Raw genomic sequence first — 23,732 nt, forward strand, 5'->3', positions numbered from 1 at the left:
CAGCCTTTTGCCTGCTGACAGGGGCTGGCTTAATCTGAATCTTGTATCGTGAACGCTTTGCAGATTTGTAGCGACATCCTCGTGATTTTGATGCTCTCGCGGAGCTGTGGCTTCTCCGCCAATCCCCCAAATGACGTGCAGCAGCGAGCAGCTCAGCAGACCGAGCAGCGCGCGCTCGCACAAGAGGGTGAGGCTGCGAACCTCAATGAGGGCCAGCCGCGGGCGCACAGCCTCAGTGATAGGATGATAAAGAGCTTCACCCTGCAGCTCTAAATCAAGAATTACGCACGGCGCTGATAGAAGACACACAGAACAAAATAAGCCCCACATCTGATGCCCACCTAGACCCTTGCTTTTCGGCTCGTGTCTGTTGTATCGGTACCGCACGTGAAGCATGACGCAACAAGGATGCCTATAGCTCCTCGCAATAATTTGAATCAATTGACGATCGACGCTACCTGGAGGAGCTGCCGACCTTGCGTCGTATGGCTTCACTCACGGCTGTCAAGGTCATGCGAGTCGGTCGCAAGCGAGCCGCAGCGATCAGGCATCCGAGAACGACCCAGCATCGACATGAACTTCAGCGATCCAATGCGAAGGCTTCGCATTCAAGTGATTGGGTTTCACAACGATTCAAGATTGCATTCGCACTGAATGTCGTGCAACCCATTCAAGAGCCTGAAGTGCTCGGCCCATCAGATCCAGATTCAGAATCGGCCATTGCGAGGTCGATGACTTGGAGGTAGAGCTCCTTGCTGGTCGTGCGATCTATGACCGCCTGGCCATGGTGCGTTCACCACACCTCGAGCTGTACAACGAAGTCTCCTCGCCTGAGTCGGTCAGTGTTGTCGTGTCGTCCGGGAAGGCTGTCAGGCAGGCAGACTGCGGTCCTCTTTGAGTGCGAAATAGACTCATCAAGATCACAGCAGATCGGATCCGGTGGCTCGTCACTCGACTAGACATCTATGTCTCCCGACTAGAACGCGGTGCGTAATTGCGACTGCTACCATCATCAAGCGCTGGCCAAGTATTCGTGATTCTGGTCAGACGGATGTGGCAAGCTACACATACGTATTTCTCTTGACTGAGTGACTGACTCCCTCGATAGCGGACTCCACGGACATGCGAGGACTGAGCTGGGCTCATCCCACCCTTTGCGACTGTTCACCGTTGCATCGCCCCATTGAGCAAGGTGCGATTGAATGTTCACTCGTCGTTGATCACTCACGACTGTATTTGCGAGTATGTACAGATCTGATCTACGAGTCCTTTAGCATGACGTGGCACAGCGGTGCGGTGCGTTGATGTGGTCGATCCATGGGGGACTACGCGTGCTCGGGCGGGCAGTCTTAGCGGTACAGCAGCGCTTTGCAGACACGACTTACCGGCCGCAAGCTCGGACAGATGAGTCGAGGCACGCAAGTCATCAGGTGGAGCAGCGCGCGGAGGCCTGCTGCGAGGCAGCCTGCAGAGAAAGGCGATGCTGGGCTCACGTTAGGCCCTGCCTGCCTGCTGCCTGCATGTATGCATGCACGAGCCTCTTTCTACGCACATTCACGATTCACGATTGTGTGATTCGTGTTGGTGACGGCGCTCGATCTCGACCGATTTTGGTGCTCGCTTTGACCTCTTCCCCGAGCCGCTGTCTGCATCGTCACCTGTCCATGGACACCACTCGCACACCACTCAAAGATTGCGTTCTCACACGAGCCCACGAGGACGAGCACGGACCTCTGCGCCTCCCGTCTTTCTGTAGCGCAACCGCGTACTTGTCCCTCCTACTCTTGAGAGTCAAACACAGGATCCTCAGATGCGCAAATCGACCTGAACATCCCGCCATTTCATCCCTGATCACACGATCACATTCATCCTGATTCGCATCCTCTTCACCTCCAGTCTGTCCAAGGCTAGACCACTGTCACTCTTTTCGGATCGACAGACCATCAGTCAACGAACACTCTGCTCGGCTGTCGAGCGCAAGATGTCTGTGGATGCTGCCAAGGAGGGCTTTTTCAAGGCCGATCACTTTGCTGTCGCAGGAGCGTCGTGAGTTCTTATGTGAACGTTATCCGCGATCGAGCATGCGAACGTCTCAAATCAGAATGCATCGCTTTGCAGCAAGGACCCTTCAAAGATCGGCAACAAAGTGAGCATTCATGCGTAGCCTGCGCTGTTCTCCAACCACCCTGCTCATCGCTCATTCGCCTGTCAAGCGAAATGGTCATGCCCGCGACTGACCTACACCGTCTTCTTACTGCGCTTGCAGGTGATGAAATGGTACAAAGCGCATGGGTTCGAGCCGATTCCCATTCATCCCAAGGAGGCTTCGATCGAGGGCGCATCCACAATTTCGAGCGTCTTTGACATCTACGAGCCCAAGACGACGAGCGTGTCGATCATCACTCCGCCGCATGTCAGCATCAACATTGTCAAGACTGCTCTGCTGGAACTGGATGTTGCAGGAATTTGGCTTCAGGTGAGTAGGACGCCGCCACAGGACTTGCATGCCTCGTCTGGCTTTGCTGAATCTTTGCCATGCTCCTCGCTTCACACGCATTGGAACGCATACCCACAGCCTGGAGCAGAGAATGCAGAAATACAGCAGTATATCGACACGATGCCAGATGAGCTCAAGAACAGGGTGGTACTTGGCGGCCCATGCATTTTGGTCGAAGGAGCAGCGCTCGCAAAAGCTCAGGGCAAGCTGTAGCGCATGCTGCTCGCAAGGTCCTGGCCGCGTTTAGTAGGACTGCTTTCTTAAGCAGAAAGTTGTCCCTGGTCTTGTCGCGCTTTCTATTTGTCGTCTCTCGCCGGCAATGCATGAGGTTTATTCTGCTTACCCCCCTCTTACACACGAAGCAAAGCACTCGCCACTCGTGCTGGAATCGGCTCTGCCAACGACCTAACGACATGCTCTTTTCTGTCCGTCGCCGAGGCCCATGCATGTCTGAGGGCAAAGGCGTTGCAACGAATTGCTGGTACTCGCCCTCGCGAGCGTGACATTGTGATGAGTGGCAGCCAAGGCAGCGTGCCATGACCCGTGCTACATTTCGTTTGCTGAGAAGTGAATGTTAATCGATGCTGTTGTCTGAGGCGCTGCTGAAGACTTGGGATCAATGTGCTAGCATCGGAAGCGTGCTAGACAATGACATCCCACCCCACGATGATGTGATCATGAAGTCGAACTGGAATTTTGATTCCTGAATGAGGCTACATGCGAGCCAAGAGGAGGCACGGGCTCGATCTCGTCCTGCACGCATTTGAACAACCCACGTGGGTGTCCAAGCCAATGCACGGACGCTTCATTCAGCAGCGCCATACACGGTATCGTGCAGCCCTTCCAACGCCGAGCATCCACACGCGCGCCCCGGGTCTACTGTATGATCAACACCTGCAGCTACCCCTTTGACATTCACGATTGTAGCTGCGCACCCACCTAGACGGCACAACATCCTTGCTTGTCTCCACATCATAACAACCCTTCTGAGCCCGCTTCCCTCACCACACAAATCAGATACAAAATGGATGAAAAGTGAGTGCGGATGCTTTGCGTATGCGCAATCGCGAGCGCAGTCTGACTATGCCCTATTATGATCGCCCCTTCCCCGCACAGGTACGACGCCATCATTCTCGGCACAGGAGTGACGGAATGCGTCCTGTCCGCGCTCCTGTCCGTCGAGGGCAAGAAAGTCTTGCACATTGACCGCAACGACTACTACGGAGCAGACTGCGCCAGTCTAAACTTGACCCAGCTTTGGCAAAAGTTTAGACCTGGTCAAGAGCCACCAAAGGATATCGGTCGTGACAGAGACTATGCAGTTGATCTCATTGCCAAATTTATGATGGCCAATGGGGAACTGACAAAGATGCTGGTTCACACTGATGTGACCAGATACCTGGAGTTCAAACAAATTGCGGGCTCCTACGTTTTCCGCGATGGTAGAGTGGCCAAAGTGCCGGCTACGGAGATGGAAGCGGTCAGGAGCTCCCTCATGGGTCTCTTTGAGAAGCGCAGAGCAAAGAAGTTCTTCGAGTTCCTTCAAAACTGGAAGGACGATGATCCTGCCACACACCAGGGTGAGTCCGACTTCACACTGCGCTCCCCGGCCCCTAACAGCTCTTCAGGCGGCCACAGTCCGCTTACGGACCTGTACGACACCTCGATGCGGTACTTGTCTGTTGCTGATGTCCCTTCGGTTGTGTAATCCTGCAGGGTTGAGTCTGGATAACGACAACATGACGAAAATTTTCGACTACTTTGGTCTTGAGCCTGGCACACGCGACTTCATTGGTCATGCTATGGCCCTTCATCTCGAAGACTCGTGAGTTCCTGTGTCGGAAGGTATGCCCCGCGAGAGCCAGCACATCGCTTGACAGCAAGCTGACTGGCTCATGTCTCCCACAGCTACATGCAGCGACCTGCGAGAGAGACGTATGACCGCATCATCTTGTACACATCCTCAATGGCGCGTTACGGCAAGTCGCCTTACATCTACCCTCTTTACGGGTTGGGCGAGCTCCCTCAAGCATTTGCTCGTCTTTCCGCCATCTACGGAGGTACCTACATGCTTGACAAGCCTGTCGACGAAATCGTGGTAGATGAAGAGACTGGAAAGTTCAAGGGAGTCCGAAGTGGCGAGGAGACTGTCTATGCGGATCTAGTCATTGGTGACCCAAGCTACTTTAGACAGGGCGTTGGAGCGGCTGACAAGAGGAAACAGCTGGTCAGGGAGACAGCCAAAGTTGTCAGAGCTATTTGTTTGCTCAAGCATCCCATTCCAAACACGGACAACACCGACTCCACTCAGCTCATCATCCCTCAGAACCAGGTCAACCGCAAGCACGGTGAGTAAGTGTGCGTATGGGTCGCAGATTGAGTTTCTTGCTGAGTGTCGGCGATCCTACTTGTAGACATTTATGTTGCCGAGGTCTCGAGCGCTCAGAACATTTGCGCCAAGGACATCTACGTTGCGCAGGTGAGTACAGGAGCTGGAAACTACACGATCGAGCTTGTCACCTGAAAGACCGATACTCTGTGCCGCGCAGGTCTCGACCATCGTCGAGAGCTCTACACCCGAGTTGGAGCTTCGACCGGGTTTCGAACTTCTTGGTCCCATCTTTGAAAAGTGAGTTGTCTCTACACGGTATCGCGCTCCGTCGCTTCACTTTCCTGCTAGCGCGTGCTTACGCTGCTGCGCCTTGTGTGTCTGAAATCAGGTTCGTCACTGTTGCGCCAGTCGAAGAGCCCTTGGAGGACGGCAAGGAAAGCAACATCTACATTACGCGCTCCCTCGATGCTACTTCTCACTTCGAGACGCTTGTGGATGATGTTCACTCCGTCTTTGAGAGGTGCATGGGCAAGGGTCTCGTCCTCAAGAAGCGAGAGGAGGGAGCTCAAGTTCAGGAGTAGAGGTGAAGGCGGCCTGTACAAATTCGGAAAATTTCTTGCTTGCATTCCACCGCGCTGGTTTTGACACCTAACGGCTATCACGGACGGAAGCACCGCCCGCTTCCTTGGCATAGCCTCCCTCTGTCAAGCTTCGATTGAAGCGACCTCGGCACTGACCAATTCGCTAATGACAACATCGATCTTCGAGCCCGTACATTCGTTTGCGCTTGCGCTCGTCGTCGAAGTTCGTGTCCATCATCGCAGTCACGGCCCGGTGATCATCGATGTCCCGACAAAAGGTCATGCATTTCAAGCCCTGCGAACCTTGGGCATACCAGGCACGATGACCTCCCCAAGAACAGCCCTGGCTTCGAGTCCGACGCGCGGCAAGATGGCCTCGAACCTGTTCTGATCCTTTTTGAAGAGATATTTGAGGAGCTTGGCTCGTTGTTGAACCAGGTTGGACATGCTGCGTCGATTTGAATGATCCTTGCGGTGTCCATCATTAAGATGGAAAAGGAGGGAACGGATGCGGTAGGTGAGGACGGCAGCTGTTGGCGTGCGAAGCGAGTGAGAGACAGCAAAGGAGAAGGAGTGAGATGCGTGCTACTTGGCTATGCCCCAGCTTTGACGTGTCAAGCCTCGACACTACGCACCTTGTACCTCGACGCTGCCCGTATCTCTGGGAAGTCGAGGACCGCGATTGCCAAAGTGATCAATGATCCTACGAATATTCTCCACCTGAATGCCCTTAGCGCTCGCATTTCGCAGATCCAATATCCTCGAGAGCGTATCGCTCTTGACTTTTTCCGCCTCTTCCATCCTCTCCAAATCCTCTTCTGCCGCTTTCAAAGCTCCCGAATCTCCTCTTGATAATTGGAGAGCGTGAGCATTGAGCACATTATCCTCTGCCACTATGGTCGGCAAATGACCAAACAACGTCTTTCGATCCGACAGTGTCAGGCCGAAATTCAGACGAAGTGGGCCGCCCTCTCTCTCAGCTTGAAGTCGCTCCTCTTCGCGAGCAGCCTTGACGGACTCGGGCAGATCTTCCAGTTCCGAAATGGGCACCAAGTTGCCTCTTCGATCTTCTTTTATACCCCACACTACGTCCCTATCCAGTAACAGTCCTGCCAATTCACATTCCTTCCACAAGCTCTCTCCCTTGGCGTTGAGTTGATGTCCCAGAATGGGATCAGGCTTGGAAGCTTCAAAGAGCCGCCTTTTGAGCTCTTGCGTATCCTGATTGCGCTGCTTCTTTAGCTTGGCAGCTTTTCTCTGTCGAGGAGTCCGCTGAGCGAAGACATGGCAGGTACTGCTCGTGTGGAATGGAGATGATGCTGAGGGCGTGACTTGCCGAGCAGGAATGCGAGAAGTTGAGGCGAGTGCATCGGACAGCGATCGAAGGGATGACAAGCCTGGGGCAATGAGCACAAGTCAGTCGTGGGGCGCTATATACGAATGAAGCCATGAAAGACAATATCGGCTGCACTGGATCGAAGACTGACCTTGCTCGAACTGCCCGCTTAGCCTCATTCCTCCTCGTAAAGCACACATCCTAAAACCTGACTATTGCGAGGCACGGTAGAGCCGCCTGCTCGGTGCTGTTTGCGATCCTGCGCAAATGGACAATGCGCTGATGATGCGCTGCCTCTTGAATGATCACGACGTGCGGGGAGGATTTGGACGAGGCCGGCAGTGAAGGATTGGACGATCCCGCCGATTCTCACCCTTCTAGCCTCTTGCAAATCAGTCTGAGTGAATCAACAATCACGGAGTGTGCACGCTGATGGAGTCGAGAAGGTGGATTCGTGATTTGATTTTGGTGTCAGCCTCACCACGTGGCAGAGTGTTCGATCACGTGGCCTATCTACGAACTGACGCGAATACCCGCCTCGGGCATCGGACACGACGCGGCACCGGAGAGCGCGTCAGGGTGCATAGAGCCGCTTGCATGGACGGCGACAGGAGCGAGGCTTGATGACTGAGGGGCGCTCTCTGGTTCGCTCGCCAAGGGAATCACGACCGCGACTGACTGAAAGCGGAACATGTCGGTTGTGGACGTTCGGTGGTCCGGTATGGCTGTATCCCCGTCCGCCCCGCTGGATTCGGCTTGTCTGTCTCCTTTCGTGAGGCTTTGAGCAGCTCTGCTAACCACATTCACAGTTAGTCCACGAGCTTTGATCACCTCGCCACCAACCCCACCCACCACACTTCTTGCGAACGCGAGCCTCGCGTAACCGCAACGCTTTGAACGCGACACTCTGCTTGTGTCCCACACACAGCGCAAGCAGTCTCTATCTGCTAGTCACTACATCACCCGTCACAGTGGAAGCGCAGGCCTCTTGCTCCGCATCTAGTCGACAATGATCGCTCCCAGGCTCGCAGCGGCAGCCGCGGGCTCTTCTGGAGCTCTGAGCAGCGCCTCTTCCTCAGCAGCTCGCACCACAGCGCCACGCACGCTCTCTGCCTTGCGCTCCGGCACCACCTTTGGCCTTTCGCGCAACTTGTCAAGCAGCGTCATCTCGAGCCCCCGATCGGATGCACGCGCACATGCTTCTCGCACCCCTCTCGAATCTCGACGATTCTTGAACACATCCGCTTCTGCTCACCAAGCTACGCCCGTAGACGATGCGACTGCGAGAGTGGATCAAGAAGCTGCAGATTCCGACGCTGGTTTCAACTTGGAGGATGTTGAGAGAGTGACGGATGTGGCGGATGTGCTCATCGTGGGAGGTGGACCGGCTGGTCTGTCCGCTGCTATTCGTATCAAACAGTTGGCGGAACAAAAGGGTGAAGAGATCAGAGTCGTATTGCTCGAAAAGGGCGCGGAAGTTGGTAAGTAGACTTGGCAGCGCGCAGAGCCTTGCTTGAACAATGCAGGACCGAGCACCGTCAAGGCGGTATGGTCTCTTCGCAAGCAGCATCACTGACCCACTCGACTGCTTTTCCTGTTTTGGTAGGTAATCACATCTTGTCAGGCGCAGTGATCCAGACCAATGCGCTGGATGAGCTGTTCCCCGACTGGAAGGAGTTGGGCGCGCCGTTGAATCAACCGGCCACAGAGGATCAAATGCGCTTCCTCACTCCCACGGGCTCCTTTCCCATGCCCAAGCCGCCTCAGATGTCCAACGAAGGCAACTACATTGTCAGCCTGTCGCGCTTCACTGCATGGCTCGGAGAGAAGGCCGAGGAGCTGGGCGTCGAGATTTACCCTGGCTTTGCTGGTGCCAAGCTGGTGTGGGAAACAGATGAGGCTGGTAACAAGATTGGGATCAAGGGTGTGACCACCAACGAAATAGGTCTTGGTAAAGATGGCCAACCCAAGGATTCGTTCGAACCTGGAATGGAGTTCCATGCACCTCTGACGCTCTTTGCAGAGGGAGCACACGGCAGCTTGTCCCAGCAAGTCATCAAGGATCTCAAGCTTCGCGAAGCGGTGGGGGCAGATGAACAGACCTACGGCTTGGGAGTCAAGGAGGTTTGGAAGGTCAAGCCCGAGAAGCACAAGGCTGGACTATGCACCCACACCTTGGGTTGGCCCTTGCCACTCGACACGTACGGTGGCTCTTGGTGCTACCACATGGAGGATAACATGGTCTCGGTCGGCTTGGTAGTAGGGTTGGACTACCCCAACCCTTACCTGAGCCCATTTAGAGAGTTTCAGAAGATGAAGCATCATCCTTTCTTCGCTGATCTGCTCGAAGGTGGAGAATGCGTGGCGTACGGAGCTCGGGCTCTCAATGAGGGAGGATATCAGAGCATTCCTAAACTGCATTTCCCCGGAGGTGCTCTAATCGGATGCTCTGCCGGCTTCCTGAACGTTCCGAAGATCAAAGGCACACACAACGCCATGAAGAGCGGCATGTTGGCTGCGGACGCCGCTGTTGATGCGCTTCTTGCGCAGAAGGCCTCGGCCGCAGATGGCGAGGCGGCAGCACAGTCTGAGTCCGAGTCTGACGAGGAAGAGATCGAGCTGAAGCCGAGAATCGACTTGGCAGAGTACAAGAAGCTGCTGGACGGATCTTGGGTGATGGAGGAGCTGAAAGAGGTGCGAAACCTTCGACCTTCCTTCCACTCTCCGCTTGGATTCTGGGGAGGCATCGCCTACTCGGGATTGGACAGCTTGATCCTCAAGGGACGCACGCCTTGGACTTTCCACCACGCCGGCGAGGACAGGGCGCAGACTAAGCCGGCATCGGAGTGCAAGCCCATCGAGTATCCTCGTCCGGATGGCAAAATCTCCTTTGACATCCTGACCTCTGTGAGCAGGACTGGAACGAACCATGCGGAAGATCAACCTGTTCATCTACACGTCAAGGGTGGAGATTATGCGGGTCACACGGAGAGGAATGTGGGAACGTACGATGGGCTGTTAGGAAGAGCTTGTCCGGCTGCCGTTTATGAGTATGTGGATGCTGAAGGTGGAGAGGAACACGCCAGAGGGACGAAGTTCAACATTTCCAGCCAGAACTGCATCCACTGCAAGACTTGCTCAATCAAGGTTCCTGATGCTAGCATCGAGTGGCGCGTACCAGAGGGCGGTGGAGGTCCAAAGTACTCCCTCACCTAATTTTTTTGTGCGAGCAAGCCATATCGCTCCAGGATTACTTGCTCTTGCAATCACGTCGCTTTTCCCACTTTCGCGCACAAGTAATATCGATGCATCTAGAAAGTGCGCCTGTCGTGCTTGTTGACTCATGTAGTGCAGCCAGTCCAATCTGCTGATCAAGTCGTTTGCACTAGAGGGCTATCTGATGTGATCTTGCAATCTCAATGTCTTGGTCGTGCGCAGATGAATGTGTGAGGGACGGCATGTGGATTGAATATGGATACATGGATGAGAGGGTCGAATCATTCACCCGCTAAAGGTCACGCGATAGGCTGACGACAACTAGGACAATTCTTGACCGATCTGAGCAGCTGCAAAGCGCAGCTCTCGTGGAAGATGTGCAAACAAGGGAAAATGCAAGCTTCTTGAAGCGGCCTGAATTGGTTCAAGCAGATCGTGCACTTGTCCACCCTCACACCGGCCACTCCCAACTTTTGCTTGATCTTGCCTTCCTTTGTCGTCCTGCGACTCAGAAGCTCCACCCGAGCCACTGCCAAGTTGGACATTTCTTCGACCGTAGCGCGAGTCTCTTTGCCCGGTCCCAAAAAATCTGCTAAAGTAGCAAGCTCATCATAGTGATCTCCTGCCTGTTCTAGGCGCGAAGCCAGAAAATCTAAATCGGTAAAGCCGATAGACGCTTGTCTCGTGGGGCGCTGCAGCGCATCTGCCACCTCAGCAGTTGGCACTGCTTCACTTTCGGAAGCAGAAGATCCTCCTGATGGCAGAGCAGGAGAGTTCCTTGCATCACCGTTTGCTGTTCCGCTCCCTGTCTGAGCTTCGAAGACATCATGCGCTGTGCTCGCTGCAGGTCTCTTCGGGCCATGTGACGGAGCGTCTTGCTGGGAAGGCGAGCTGGTCCCCACCGGAATGGTAGGAGGATTTGGCAGAGGACGTCGGGCGGTGAAGGAGCCAAAAAGAGGTTCACGCCTGGGCTCGAATGAGCGCACGTCATCCGAAACAAAGGTTTCAACAGCTGACGCATCTGTTGAACTGGGCGCATGTGCATTCTGGCTTGAGGTGACAGGGCTTTTGTCAGAGCTTTGTGGCTCGGCCATGCGTGACGCTCGAGTGGCTCGACTTCGAGACAAAGCGCCCGGTGGAGGAGGAGGCGGTGGCCGCCTGCGAAGTACGCTCATGCGCCTGTCCAAGCTTTGTGTATCGACGGATTCCTTGGACGCCAGGGCGGCACCACTTGCTTCATTGCGAGATGGATTGCGCTCTGGAACCTGGACTGGTCCATCGTCTACCAACTGCACCGGGCTACGAGATTGCGAAGGTGCGGCACTCTCAAATCGCGAGATGAGCGTAGATACGCGTCCTCCATTGTTGCTCATGGCACGATCAGGCGAGAGCGGTTCTTGCAGCGCGTCTTGCTCTTCCTGAGGGATGTAAGCCAGCCAAGATGGAGTGCCGCCTGGTCTTGGAGGCGCACCATTGCTCGACCATGAATGCTTTTCCGGAGCGTAATGCCTCGTCTCTGCCGTTATGGTGGGCAGGCGGCCGAGCGGTCTGGGTGCACCGCTCGAACGTGGATTGACAAAGCTAGTGGGTCGCAGCCCAGCGTGAGTGGGAGCTGAGAGGTTTAGCGCTGAGGCGGGAGTCGCTGTCGCACCACGAACGAGCAACGCCTCCAGAGCGGTGAGAGAGTCGTTGTTGGAGCCATTGGTGGTCGTTCTTAGGCGGGTCAGCTGGGCAAGGGCCTGTGCTCGGGCTTTGTCGGGATCGGTAGAGGATACAGGCGGTCGCGGAAGCGCCTTTGGTCCGCTTTGTCTAGGCTTGACGGGCTCGGTCAGGGGCTGTCGGAACAAAGACCGACCGTCCCTACCAGATCGAACACTCGCCTCGTCTTGCATCGGCTCTGGCGGACTGCGTTCAGTGAAGCTGTCTGTCACCTCACCAGCTCTGCCATCGTGTAATGGGGTGACGAAGAGACCCTTGAGGCGAGAGCTTACAGCAGGTCGGAGCGTGCCTTGCGTGTCAACAGCATTGTGTGCCATTCGCGGTGCTGCCGAAGCTCTTAGCGTCGCGTTTGCGTCTTCCAAAGATTCGTCCGAGAAGCTGCCGCTGCTGCCATCGTCCTCTTCGAACGTGCCAGCAGCAGTAGCCATGGAGGAAAGGGGTGGCGCATCATGCCCACGACTCGGAGGCAAAGAGTCCGGTGATTGTGCTGGTAGCCACCTTTCGGGTCGCATCGGAGTCTTGCCCTTGTCTACGCGGCCGGGAGACAATGTGCGCAAGACGCTATCGGCAATTTTGTCGTCCTCGACGGGATCTTCTACGAAATGAGCGCGGCGACTGCTTTGCGTGGATGTGCTCGTAACGGACGAAGCACGAGACAAGGAAATATTCGCAGGATCTACTCTACTCTGCCTTTCGGCGCCGTTCACCAGTCTAAATTCGAGTGGGTGCCGTTGTCGAGTTGGATTAGCGGCGGTAATTCCATCTTCTTCGCTCGAAGAATCGTCTGGACGGCCCATTTCATCGCTAGACGACTCGCTGCTCGAAGAATAGGCAGCGCCTCCTCGAGACCGTCCAAGAACAAGCGGAGGTGGTGCTCGCGGCACAGGACCAGAAAGATCAGTATAGTTGAGAGAGTCAGAGCGAAGTCGAGCAAATCTTCCTGGCACTTTGAGTTCCTCATCCGTATCGCTATCTGCTACTGCCGAAGGTGGAGCTCCTGCTCTTTGTAGCGCTTCTATCGCGCGTTTGTCTGCTTGCCAGTCCTCCTCCGAATCATCTGATTCAGAGAGAGATGTAGCACGCTCGATTTTATGTTGCGCTAAGGCGTACAGGGCGGCATTGTCTTCGCCAGGCGCGACGTTACTGGACACAGAGGAGATACGACCAGGAGCTTTGACGAGCTCGACAGGTTGTGCCGAGGCAGCGGCCCACAAAGCACCACGGCGCTGCGCTGCGGCAGTCGCATCATCCCTGAATCTTGTGTGACTCTCACTCGCAGGCCGTGACCTCAGTCGAGTCGCCTTGCCTCTTGCCATTGACCTGGTAGTGGCAGTCTTCTTGGGCAGCTCTTCGTTTCGAGAAAGAGGAGATGAGACAGCTCCATTCGCTCTGCTGTCGGATACGACTCTACGATGTGACGCGCGCCTCGAAAGCCCTTGTGCGCCCTGAGCGGCTAGCGTCCTGCTGCTGAAGGAAGTCGAAGCGGCCTGCTCGACCGCGTCGACTGGAGCTGGTGCGCTTACCGACGTCCTAAGACCGCTGCCTGGGGTTGTACTTTGCAGTCGGAGTGCCTCTGCAGGCTTCGACCCTCCCGCTGGCTGCGTAGGGCGAGGTGCGGATGCTGAGTGTGCTTGGCTGGACGCAGCCGAGGATTCTGAAGCTCTATCAGAGCCTGTTGCATGAGCGCGCTCGCCACTTCCGTTCGCTGGTGGTGTGACAGTCGACAGGCGGGGGCTTTGGGCCTCTGTTAGTTGCGTCCACGAGTCTGCATTTCCTCCTACTTCTTGCAACAAGGTGTTCTGGTGTCGCCGGTTCCGAGCCTCTAAGACCAACGCCCCCAGATCGACGGAATTCACGGCGCTTCGGTCTGTGTCGTCCGCTTGACCTTCCTTGTTCTCAACCGGTGTCGCCGCCGGCAGGGTGGAAACTCCATCAAGCGGCGCACGCTCGTCGAGCGCACTCTCATGCGGCGGTGCATGGGAGCTATCTGGCTGGGCGCCTTCAAGGAATCTACCATCCGCGAACGACTGGAGATGGCCTCTCCTCCGTGCTTCCCTTTCCATGCGCTCCTCGAAAGGTAGCCCCTCCTCGACGTCCCTCTCCCACGCGCTCAAGAGTCTTGGTGCCTTATCGCCCGCTTCGCTCTCAGATCCAGAGCTGCTCTCTTCGCTTCGAAATTCGGGAGGCGGGGAGTTTGGTATTCGAGGCTGACTTGGTGGTCCGGGCGCCTGAGGTGGAGCCTCACCAGCAGGATAAATAGGAGGCAAGTCCAATTCGCCGAGGTCATCCACAAGAATGTCGTCGGCGCCTGGTACCTGGCCGAGAAAAGAGGCGCTATAAATGTCTGTGCGTTGCCGTGCTGTGCTGAAGTCGGCGATCTCGGCCAAAGCAGCGGCATCTGCTGCCGCATATGCCGCCGCTGTGCTGTCGGGTGCTCGAGTCGTGTCGTCTGCTGGATGGCCACCTGAGGGGCGTGTAGATGGACTGCTCGTGGTGTGAGCAGGTAGCGATCGAGTGCTTGAGCGAGAAGTGGGGCGAGGAGTGCCAAGCTGAGTGAAGCTGGCCGAGCTTGGCGGCCGAACGTCTTCCAGAGCAGGCCTTCTCCTTCTACCATCTGACCTGTGCGTAGCGCTATGACCATTGCGGTCGGAATTTGGACCCTCTGAAACGGAGCCTCGCCTCTCTTCTCCGCTTATTCGAGCGCTAGCACTCGCACTACTAAGTGTCGCAGACGCGACACTTTGGCCCAGTGAAACTCCAGCCAAAGCGCTGGCAGCAGCATTAGCAGCTGCTGCTTTCTTCTTCTTCACTTTGGCACGCTTATCCCGAGCTTCTTGTCGCTTGCGTCTCATGTTGTCTGGTGCTGTTAAGGCGACTCGTCTATCGTTGACATCGATATTGGGCTCCGAGCTCGACCCTGCGACCGCTCCACCGGACGTGGGAGCGGGGAGGGTCGCTACCAAGGATGAGGATGACGCATGATGCTGCAAAGTGTAGAGTTGATTTCTGGACGAGACTGTCCGCATGCCTGCGGAGGGGGGCCGCAGTCCGGCTGCTCATTGGCAAGAGGGAGATGTGGTCAGCGTGATCAAGTACGTGCAGCGTTATGCGCTTCCACAGACTCACGCCCGGTGCCTATCGCCTCGCCTCGTCTTGGCGGCATCTTGGTGACGTCTGACTTGAGGTCGCGGTCAATCAACACTTGCAGTTGCGTCGGTCGTTGTAACACTCTGTGTTCCGTCAATCATGCCGTCTCATGCTCAGAGTGGGGACGGCGGGGTCGTACTATTCAAGCTCGAAGTGGATGGAAAAGGTATGAGAGACTAGTGGAAGACCCGATCGATTTGCAGATTGCGAAAGAGGAGAGAGAGAGGGCGACCACAATCCTGATGAGCGCCTGCCCGTCTTTTGGCGGGCTTGTGACTCAAGGGAATAGCAGTCGCTGTGATTCAGAGTCGTGAGTGCGAATGTTGTGGAGAAGCGTCTCCACTCGTGATTTCCAAGCTGCGCCACGCGTTGAGAGCCGTTCTGCTGCTGAGGTTGATGATTCCCTCATGCGCTGTGATATGTGATAGGGACGTGGTGCGGGGGGCGGTGCGTCTTGCAGCAGCAGCATGGAGGAGCAGCTTAAGCGTGTGAGATCCTATAATCGTGAATAGCCGTGGTGCTGCGTGCCTCTGCTGCTGCGTACATGACATCGCTGCCGTGGCGCTGTTGCGAATCACGAATCAGCAGCAGGCATGCAGAGTCACGAGTCGCGCGCATGCTGCTTGACGGTCGTCGATCCAAGGGCGGCAGCAGCGAAGCGACGCACGCGTGTTGATCTTCCGGATTTGTGATTTGTGATTAGCTCTCGATGTGCGACGAGGCGGTCGAGTAGCCACTTAGCAGTAGACTCAGACTACCATCATCATCAACACCACACACCTGGAAGACAGCTCTTCGTGGGCATCAGCACATCGGCAAGTCCATCAGCAACCCAAATTTCACGCTGCGCTCAGCGGGTGAGCCACGGTTTCCGTGCGCAGTCTTGAGATGAGACTGTGAAAGCACATCCTCAACACAGCAGACTTTGGCCCAGTACTTCATATTTACCTCATCCGGGAGTCGAAGCGGAGCGTCTCGCCTTGTGCACGTGCATACAGGGGTAACAAGGAGCTTGTGTCAAAGGGTCCTACTTCGGTGACCGTCTAGATGAGCAGGATGAGCGCCGGAGCAACGAACGGCATGGCGCCGTTGAGCAGCCTCACAAACAGTCAACGAGAAGAATTGTGAGTAATTGCGGTCGTGTATGCGCTGCTTCTCCATCTGTTTCGCAATTCGTTCAGCAGTGCTGACCCTGCCGTTGGTGATTCATACTGCAGACACCAATCCATACTCGAGTACATGCATAGATCTGGCTTCGAGGATGCTTATGAAGCGCTAAAGAAAGACGCCGATATGCCAGACTTCTCTCCAAGCACAGCGCCTCAGAAGGTAGTGGGACTGCTCGAGAAAAAGTGGACCGGTACTGTGCGCTTGCAGAAGAAGGTGAGTGTGCTCTTTTGAGAGCTGATGTGCAGCTCTCATCCAAGCTAGGCCTGGTGGCTTGCTGCTGTCTGCTTGACTCAGCTATCGGCGCCAGATCGCATAGCAGTACTGTATGACGAACCATCTGCGCCCTAATGACAGGTCATCGCGTATGAGCAGCAAATCACAAATCTGGAAGCGGAGCTCAAAGCGGCGCCGACCGGAAGGAGGGCAGCTTCTCAGGCGGACTGGCTCCCCTCAAACGACCCGTCCCGCATCTTGGAGGGTCACAGGAAACAAGTCATCAGCGTCGTCTTTCACCCTACTTTCTCCATCGTTGCTACTGCCAGCGAGGACTGCGATGTCAAAGTGTGGGACTGGCAGAGCGGGGAATGTGAGGCGACCTTAAAAGGCCACACGCAATCAGTGAAGGATGTGGATTTTGATGCAAAGGGACAGTTCCTGGGTGAGTGGACAGTGTTTAGATTCGTCGATCGTAACTACAGACTAAATCAAGAGCTCGAAAATAGCTACATCTTCTGCCGATACACAGATCAAGCTTTGGGACTCAAATAACCAGTGGCGCTGTACGAAGACTTTGGCTGGACACGAGCATGTCGTCAGCGCAGTGCGCTTCTTGCCCGGTGGCGCGCAGCTCGTGAGCGCTAGTAGAGATGAGACGATTCGAATTTGGGAAGCTTCCAGCGGGTGAGACTGGATCGGCGTGTGTCAAAGCACTGCCACCTCACATGGACTGAATAGATTGACCACCAATGGCAGGTACTGTGTGCGCACAATCCAAGGAGGCGCTTGGATCAAGTGCATGTCCTTGGCTGAAGATGGTCAGACGCTAGTCACAGGAGGTGACGATCAAGTGGCGAAAGCTTGGAACCTCAATAGCGCTCAGAGCAAGGCGGAGTGCAGGGAGCACGCACATGTAGTGGATGCTATCGCTCTTGCTCCTGCTGCCGCATACCCTGCCCTCAGACAGCTTGGGGGAATGCCAGTGAGCTTCTGCACCCGTCTCGCACACCTAATCGTCTGGCCTGACACTGACACACTATCCTTTCAAACGCTCCAGGCAAGCAATCAGAACGCGCCAGGATTGTTCGCTGCATCCGGTGATCGAGATAAGACCATCATCATTTGGGACACAGCTAGCGGTCAGCCGGTCAAAAAGCTGGTGAGGAAGCGCATAGAGGTGGTAATTTCACCTACTGGGTGCTGAGCATCCATCTCCCTCCTGTCTAGCTTGGCCATGACGGGTGGATCCGTGGATTGTGCTGGGCACCAAAGTGAGTAGTTACAGCACCCTGGCTTACTGCACTCCTCTCTGTGCTCACCTCACCGTGACACTCTCCTTCTTTTTCTTCAGCGGCAAATTCTTGCTCTCGTGTGCGGATGATGGCAAGCTGAAAGTGTGGGATCTCAAGCAAGGGGGTCGATGTTGTCGAACAGTAGAGAATCCGCACGACGAGAATGGGCGGTCTAGGTTTTGTGAGTCAGAAGGGAAAAGAGCAAGATCTCAAGGTACCGAGCCGGGCCGGGCGCACGTAACCTGAACGTGTGCCATCTCATCAACCTTCTGCACAGTGACGAGCATGGCTTGGGCTCGGGCGAAAGTGGATGCTGGACCGCGACCGGATGGCGAATCGGCCACTGCCGTTGTGCCGCGCATCAATGCAGTCGCCACGACTGGCTCCGATACGAGGATATGTATCTGGACTCCATAGGTACCGACATGCGACGTTTGAAATGTCCTCGCAAGCTTGCCTGCTCGTGCGACCTCGAAGCGTCCTCACAAGCTCGAACTCCTGCGCGACATGAGGTGTGGCACAGTTATTAGATCACATACCCGGGCCCGACTAGTCACTTTTTTGAATGAACGGCAAATTCTTTTGGGGGAAAAAGGGAGGAACCGACGAACGCGTCGCTTGCGCGTCTTTCTTCTCCGCCCTAGGCTCTCTTCACAGCCGACTGGACTCGCGCCGTTGCACGTGCACAGCTTGCGTGCGCTTTAGCAGTCATCTCGGACAGAGGCCAGTCACCTCCATGCACTCTCAAAGTGGCAACAAATTTTTCTTTTTCTTTTTCAACATGTATAACAGTATTGAAATTGATCTCCTTCCCATGCAAGCAAGGCACCGCACCGCGAGTGAGACGCATTTGTTGCTGAGCCCGAGCGCAGCATCAAGAGCTTCTATCGAGCGGGCTCGACGTCAAACAATACGCTGTGCGACGATGCGTCGGCATGATGGAAGGGGAAAAAAGAACGAAGTGAGTATTCTGCTTTGCAAGGCTGAGCACGAGATAAAGTTGTCCTCGAAGGTGGGCTCTGATCACAGAGCTTGAGCGGGAGACGCGCTTGCATTCGCCTCGGCCCCGGCTCGTCTGGTCTAGTCTGGTCTCACTCACACTTCCGCATCCTTTGCTACCAAATTCCTCACAAAAAGTTCCTGTCCGCTCCTTGCGCCTCTAATAAAGACGCCATCTCCCTCTTCGAGCCTGACCTCTTGCTCTTCATCCCGCTGCTGGTCGTACGAGCCCAAAGCGATCTGTACGGTAGCTTGAGAAGAAGCGCCCTCCTCAGCATCCAACGCAGCTCCTCCCCAAACCATGACAAAGTCTTTTCCAAAAGGCTCGGGCGCGAGCGTTTGTAGAGGCAGTGCTGTCGCGCACCTCGTCTTTCCCTTTCGACTAAGAGGTTTCATAGGGGACAATACCCTGCTCAACCAAGCAGGTGCGTCGTACGACACTCCTTTGCCTAGCCGGGTGCGCGAAATGGTCACGATGATCGTATCTATCAAACCTTCGACATCTCCCAAAGCTCGCGTCGATGCGGAATCGGAGCTGCGCGCATCGCTCGTCGTCTCTTCGTGCGCCGCTAACAGACTACTGATCACATCCGCCCCTCCTTCCACCATCAGATGTTCCACACCCGCGTCTTTCAATCCCGATAAGACCTGCACCCAATCCAACTTGCCATCTCTCGTTCCTACTTCCAAAACATCAGCTCCTGCGCTCTGCAACGCTTCTTTGCGCGCTGCTCCTTCATCATTCGGTGCCGAGGAAGTTGCGACGGAGCTCGTCACTATCAAGGGCTTCGCACCTGTGCCCGCACTGTAGTTGGTCAGAATCTTGCGGTCTAGCGGAGTGCGAAGGTGCGTGTCGAGGATGATAGGTCGAGGCAGATCCTGGACGGAGATGGTCTGATCTGTTTGCAAGGGCGAGAGGAGGCGAGCTACACGTCCCGATGCGCCATTCTCGAAGCGTCAGGAAAGGTGTCTGACTTGTGCTTGCGAAACTACCAACAAGCTTTCCTCACCATTGAGTTGAGGATTGTCATTGATAAGCGTACCTACGCCTACAAGGATTCCATCATGCATCGTCCTCAAGCTGCAAAGCCAGCAGGAGGAGAGAGCGAAGTCAGCAGAGATGACGCGCGGCGTATGCAAGCTCAAACATTTCGGACCCACGCGTGCGTCATGACGAAGCTTTCAGAACTACTCAGCGCGACCTGCTCCTTTCCCTCTCCGGCTATATATCCATCGATACTCTGAGCAAAAGTCAAAGTGACCCTTGGTCTCTTCGCTCGAGAGCTCAAAGCCTTTCGAGTTGGGCGGTAGGATCGGTTGGAAGGGGCGGGATAGCTAGCCCACGAGGCAGTACGAGCATAGACACCTCGAAGGAACTGCGCCGCGTGCTCTAATCTCGTCTGGTGAGGTTGATTGGGGACGACGTATTTCCTGATATGCTGAGCGTGCAAACGAGGTTCTTTCCAGCCCGACGTCATGGCCAGGTGAATGTAGATCCATCTTTCGCTCCCCGCCTTGCTTTCGGTCTGAGAACCGATGGCGTACTTTACCGAAGCGCCTGCGCTTAAAAGACTGACGGAGGTGGATAGACTGCAGTGAGCAGGGATGGCTCGACCCGCTGGCAAGAGACCAATTTGTGATAGCTCTTGAGCGCTAAATGTGCATGCGGGCTTGATGAGCGTCAGGAAGCGATTGCGCTTTTCCACATCGTCGATGTGAGGTGTAGAGTAGTACTTGGGCGTCAAGTTGCGCTCATCTGGCGTGTACCTTTGAAGCGAAGCAGAGCAAAGCATCCAAGTCGTCGCAGCAGGGTCAGTGCATGAACTGTGGAGATTGTGCAGAACACTCGACAGACGCACCAAATCTGCAAGAAGTGCACCTCTTCATTCGCATGGTCGTTGTACTCGCTGTGTCGAATGCCCGACCCAGCACTGGTGAACTGCACTTCTCCCCGCTTGAGCACCTCCACATTGCCCATAGAATCACGATGGGTCAGCTGCCCAGAGATGATGTAGGAGAACTTGTCGGATACACCGTAGGGATGAAAAGGTCAGCATCGCAAGGAGCACAAAGATGGGAAGCCAAGACGCGCTCGCGTGCCCGCAGCTCGCTCACAATTTCTGCATTATTGTGAGCGTGGGTTGGAAATCCAGTCTTTGGCGCTACTCTGTCCTCATTGAGCACTCTGAGCGGTCCGAAATCTTCAAATCTGGCATCGTAGTAGTTTGCAAAGCTGACAAGAGGAGGTGTTTGTCAGCGCGTCTGAACGTGGGAGCGTCTTGAAGAGCAAGTGTCGACTTACCTAAAGGTATGAAAAGTCTTCAACCAGCCGTGATCTGCTGAGCCCCTCTCATGCCATCTGCGAGGCTGCAATATCGACATCGGCCCGGAGGCCCTTTGGCTTTTGGCAGTGTTGCCGTTGGACATGCTTCGAGAGGTCAGATTGAGTCTTTTGTAGAGCGTGAGAGCGAGTGAGCTGTGATGAGGTGTGACGATGAAGTGGCGTTCAGCTCATGGGCAAGTCCAAGTGAGCGCAGTGGCGAGCATGGGAGTGGGAATAGAGCTTACAGAGAGTGGCCAGAGAGTGGCGAATGCTTGTGAAGAGGCGATGGCGAGGAAAAGGGAAGCTGTGATGTCGAGTGCGCACTCGACGATCATCACCATCAACACCACACAGCGCAGCGCATCTGAATCACAATTCAGGCGGCACTTCCATGCAATTAAGCAATCACGAATGTGGAGCGGTGCCGGTCAGCTCGGTGATGATGGATGCGTGCATGCACCACCGAGGGCTGCTCGTTCGGCGTTAAGCACCTTTTCACCCAACAAGTCACGTGAAGCAAGAAACAGCAGCAGCTCATACGCGCGCCCGCATACAGTTGCGAAGCAGGTTCGTGCGTTGTCCCACCAAGGACATCTTCACCTTCGCCTGCAAGCGAGGGCCAGCAATCAAGAATGTCTGCTTCCAAGTCGACCTCACTCTCACTCCTCAGCAACGCCCTTCCATTCATGCTCAGACTGGCATCGATGCAAGATTCGAAATGACCAGTCTAGCGTCGTCGTCCAAGTCGGCAAGCTCGTCTTTCATCCCCAGCCATGCCCATTCCAAGCTTCTGCAAAAATTGGGAGATTCGCTCAAAGATGGAACGATAGCTGGACCGGATGCAGTCTCTGTCGCCACCGCTCGAGCTTTGAGGAGCGTGGTATTGGCAAGCAGAGAGACTGCTTTGAATGAGATCGAGAGGAATATCAGATCGGCTGGTGCTTGGCTCGGACATTGCTCGGATGGTGAGTCGCGCAATCGACGAGACCGCGTTGGTAGTTCTTTGGCTTGAGGAACCGACAGCTTGGTCTTTTTGGGTCGCTATGTAGCCTCCTGGGAGAACGTGTGTCTATGATGTCACCATCGCAGCCTACTGATCTCAAAAATGTTGACCATTGCTGGATTTTCCTGCCAGAGCAAGCCATTGCGAACACCACATTGAGGGTGCTGCATTTGCTGCACGAAGAGGCAAAGGTGCTCTACAATGAGCGAGAAGGCGAAGCTGCTCAGTCTGTCAAACCAGCGCTCTCAGGCCAGAGCCAAGCTTCTACTTCGTCCGCGTCCACTCACGCGCCTGGTGCTACCTCGACCACGATGCCAGGATCAGCTGCAGCGCATGGCGCTTCTGCTCCTACTTCTGCACGTCCGGTGTTATCTGCCTTCAGGCCTGGTAGCACTTTTAGTATTGCTGATCTGGTAGCTGCGGGAATGGGGGCTAGTCAAAGCGGCATAACGAGCAACGCAGCGAGCGGAGCAGGCACGCCGGTAGGGGGACACGGTGCCAGCATCAGCGGTCTAGAAAAGACCTTGACAGGGCTTTCAATGACTGATTCCAAGAAGGCGTCATCTGAAAGTCAAAGGACCGATCAAGATGTAAGCGAGGAGAATAGCGAGGAAGGAGATGATGAAGAAGTGGAGGAGGATGAAGAGGCGGCAAATGTCGAGGAGAAGGAGAAGGGAAATGAAACGGAATTGAAACAATTGTTGTCGCAGGCCATCCTGGAACTAATCGATGAGATCGGAGAGGTGGATACCAACATTGCGAGAGATGCGAGGGATCACATACACAGCGGGTAAGCTTTGGCAAGATCGCGCAGCATGTAGCACGCCTTTTGCTCGACTGACCCTGCTGCGCCTCCACTGTGCTGCGATTCGATTGCAGGGAAATCATACTCACCATTGGCAATTCCGCAACAACCGAATCATTCCTCAAAGCTGCCAAAGATCGGCATTTTACCGTCATAGTAGCCGAAGGGGCACCCAGGTGAGCTCAAACTTTCTGCAAGATCGCAAGGTGCCGCGCGCGCAATTGTATGCGATGACCAAATACCCTTTGCCATCTGATCATTTGGCACCACACTTCTTCCGCACACAAGCATGTCGGGACATGCGCTAGCCCGATCCCTCTCCACCTCTCCCAACCTAAGCGTACTGCTGGTTCCAGACTCCAACGTGCACGCGCTCATGCCGCGCATTTCCAAGATCATCCTCTCTCCTCACGCAATTTTGCCCAATGGAGCGCTGTTGTGCGCACCAGGTTCTTCGCTGGTTTGCAGTATCGCGAGAGAGAGAAGGGTGCCCATCGTAGCATTGGCAGGTCTACATCGACTCTCTGCAAATTGGGATGTGGTAGGATTGGCAGGAGCGAGTGCGGGGCAAGCTGCGCCAATGGGCCCTGGAAGCTCAGTAGGAGCAATGGCGACGCAAGATCTAATCTTACCTAGGGAATTTTCGAGGCTCAAAGAAGAGGCTGGATTGAACTTTAAAGCATTGGACTATGTCAATCTGCCCGATCTCATCATCACAAACACTGGCGAACATCCTCCTGCCTTTGTCTATCGTCTCATCAAGGAGAATTATAGAGTCGACGTTTGATCGATCGAATTCGATGCACTGCAGCCTCACTTCCAACGCCATCCCTTCGCTTGTCCTGCTCTGCGTCTTGCGGTGGCATGCCGGCAATTTTGTGATGGCCTGCTTGAGCTGAGCTTGAAGTCTACTGGGCCTCGAAATTTGAGGTTTGATTGGCACTCCCACAGATCGAAGCGAAATTTGTTGGATGATCCTGATTCGCGCTTGTTGAAGATGATTTACCGTTGCTCACAACTCATAGCTTGTTGATGTGTTATCATTGCTGCTTCATGGTGAGCGTGAAATCAAATTCAAGCACAAGGCGAGAGGGCC

General features: G+C 55.1%; 9 protein-coding genes across 9 annotated transcripts; 5 read left to right on the forward strand and 4 right to left on the reverse strand.

Annotated features, from left to right (window-relative positions):
• The first annotated feature begins 1,555 nt into the window (after positions 1-1,555).
• Positions 1,556-2,953, forward strand: IE81DRAFT_323793 (NAD(P)-binding protein). Its single transcript, XM_025514052.1, has 4 exons — positions 1,556-2,046; positions 2,119-2,146; positions 2,267-2,476; positions 2,576-2,953. Exons 1-4 carry the CDS (start codon positions 1,982-1,984, stop codon positions 2,708-2,710), a joined length of 438 nt encoding a protein of 145 aa, XP_025369304.1. The 5' UTR covers positions 1,556-1,981; the 3' UTR covers positions 2,711-2,953.
• A 402-nt stretch (positions 2,954-3,355) lies between these two features.
• IE81DRAFT_323794 (rab GTPase activator) lies at positions 3,356-5,780 on the forward strand. The gene is made up of 7 exons (XM_025514053.1): positions 3,356-3,532; positions 3,614-4,077; positions 4,214-4,322; positions 4,406-4,845; positions 4,912-4,976; positions 5,047-5,126; positions 5,218-5,780. The coding sequence occupies exons 1-7, from the start codon at positions 3,522-3,524 to the stop codon at positions 5,408-5,410; spliced, it is 1,362 nt and encodes a 453-aa protein (XP_025369305.1). The 5' UTR covers positions 3,356-3,521; the 3' UTR covers positions 5,411-5,780.
• Positions 5,221-7,175, reverse strand: IE81DRAFT_323796 (hypothetical protein). Its single transcript, XM_025514054.1, has 3 exons — positions 6,898-7,175; positions 6,046-6,807; positions 5,221-5,940 (listed from the first exon to the last, which is right to left on the reverse strand). Exons 1-3 carry the CDS (start codon positions 6,923-6,925, stop codon positions 5,699-5,701), a joined length of 1,032 nt encoding a protein of 343 aa, XP_025369306.1. The 5' UTR covers positions 6,926-7,175; the 3' UTR covers positions 5,221-5,698.
• Positions 7,176-7,417: 242 nt separating this feature from the next.
• Positions 7,418-10,175, forward strand: IE81DRAFT_323797 (putative flavo protein-ubiquinone oxidoreductase). The gene is made up of 2 exons (XM_025514055.1): positions 7,418-8,227; positions 8,353-10,175. The coding sequence occupies exons 1-2, from the start codon at positions 7,756-7,758 to the stop codon at positions 9,960-9,962; spliced, it is 2,082 nt and encodes a 693-aa protein (XP_025369307.1). The 5' UTR covers positions 7,418-7,755; the 3' UTR covers positions 9,963-10,175.
• An 86-nt stretch (positions 10,176-10,261) lies between these two features.
• On the reverse strand, positions 10,262-10,507 carry IE81DRAFT_290742 (hypothetical protein; the record flags this gene model as incomplete). Its single annotated transcript, XM_025511866.1, has 1 exon — positions 10,262-10,507. The coding sequence occupies one exon, from the start codon at positions 10,505-10,507 to the stop codon at positions 10,262-10,264; it is 246 nt and encodes an 81-aa protein (XP_025369308.1).
• Positions 10,508-11,331: 824 nt separating this feature from the next.
• On the reverse strand, positions 11,332-14,844 carry IE81DRAFT_330420 (hypothetical protein; the record flags this gene model as incomplete). The annotated part of the gene is made up of 4 exons (XM_025515189.1): positions 11,332-11,380; positions 11,434-11,543; positions 11,621-14,709; positions 14,808-14,844. 4 exons carry the CDS (start codon positions 14,842-14,844, stop codon positions 11,332-11,334), a joined length of 3,285 nt encoding a protein of 1,094 aa, XP_025369309.1.
• A 701-nt stretch (positions 14,845-15,545) lies between these two features.
• On the forward strand, positions 15,546-18,317 carry IE81DRAFT_323799 (putative platelet-activating factor acetylhydrolase ib alpha subunit). Its single transcript, XM_025514056.1, has 9 exons — positions 15,546-15,952; positions 16,046-16,211; positions 16,353-16,656; positions 16,721-16,898; positions 16,971-17,196; positions 17,272-17,373; positions 17,442-17,485; positions 17,566-17,687; positions 17,784-18,317. Exons 1-9 carry the CDS (start codon positions 15,885-15,887, stop codon positions 17,921-17,923), a joined length of 1,350 nt encoding a protein of 449 aa, XP_025369310.1. The 5' UTR covers positions 15,546-15,884; the 3' UTR covers positions 17,924-18,317.
• A 1,330-nt stretch (positions 18,318-19,647) lies between these two features.
• IE81DRAFT_290801 (Pirin-domain-containing protein) lies at positions 19,648-20,887 on the reverse strand (the record flags this gene model as incomplete). Its single annotated transcript, XM_025511868.1, has 4 exons — positions 19,648-20,272; positions 20,365-20,525; positions 20,621-20,738; positions 20,808-20,887. The coding sequence occupies 4 exons, from the start codon at positions 20,885-20,887 to the stop codon at positions 19,648-19,650; spliced, it is 984 nt and encodes a 327-aa protein (XP_025369311.1).
• Positions 20,888-22,370: 1,483 nt separating this feature from the next.
• On the forward strand, positions 22,371-23,423 carry IE81DRAFT_290762 (nagb/rpia/CoA transferase-like protein; the record flags this gene model as incomplete). Its single annotated transcript, XM_025511867.1, has 4 exons — positions 22,371-22,621; positions 22,711-22,812; positions 22,925-23,196; positions 23,239-23,423. The coding sequence occupies 4 exons, from the start codon at positions 22,371-22,373 to the stop codon at positions 23,421-23,423; spliced, it is 810 nt and encodes a 269-aa protein (XP_025369312.1).
• Positions 23,424-23,732: the final 309 nt, after the last annotated feature.

The sequence above is a fragment of the Ceraceosorus guamensis genome (assembly GCF_003144195.1).
Source record: "Ceraceosorus guamensis strain MCA 4658 unplaced genomic scaffold IE81scaffold_33, whole genome shotgun sequence".
NCBI classification, from domain to species: Eukaryota; Fungi; Basidiomycota; class Exobasidiomycetes; order Ceraceosorales; family Ceraceosoraceae; genus Ceraceosorus; species Ceraceosorus guamensis.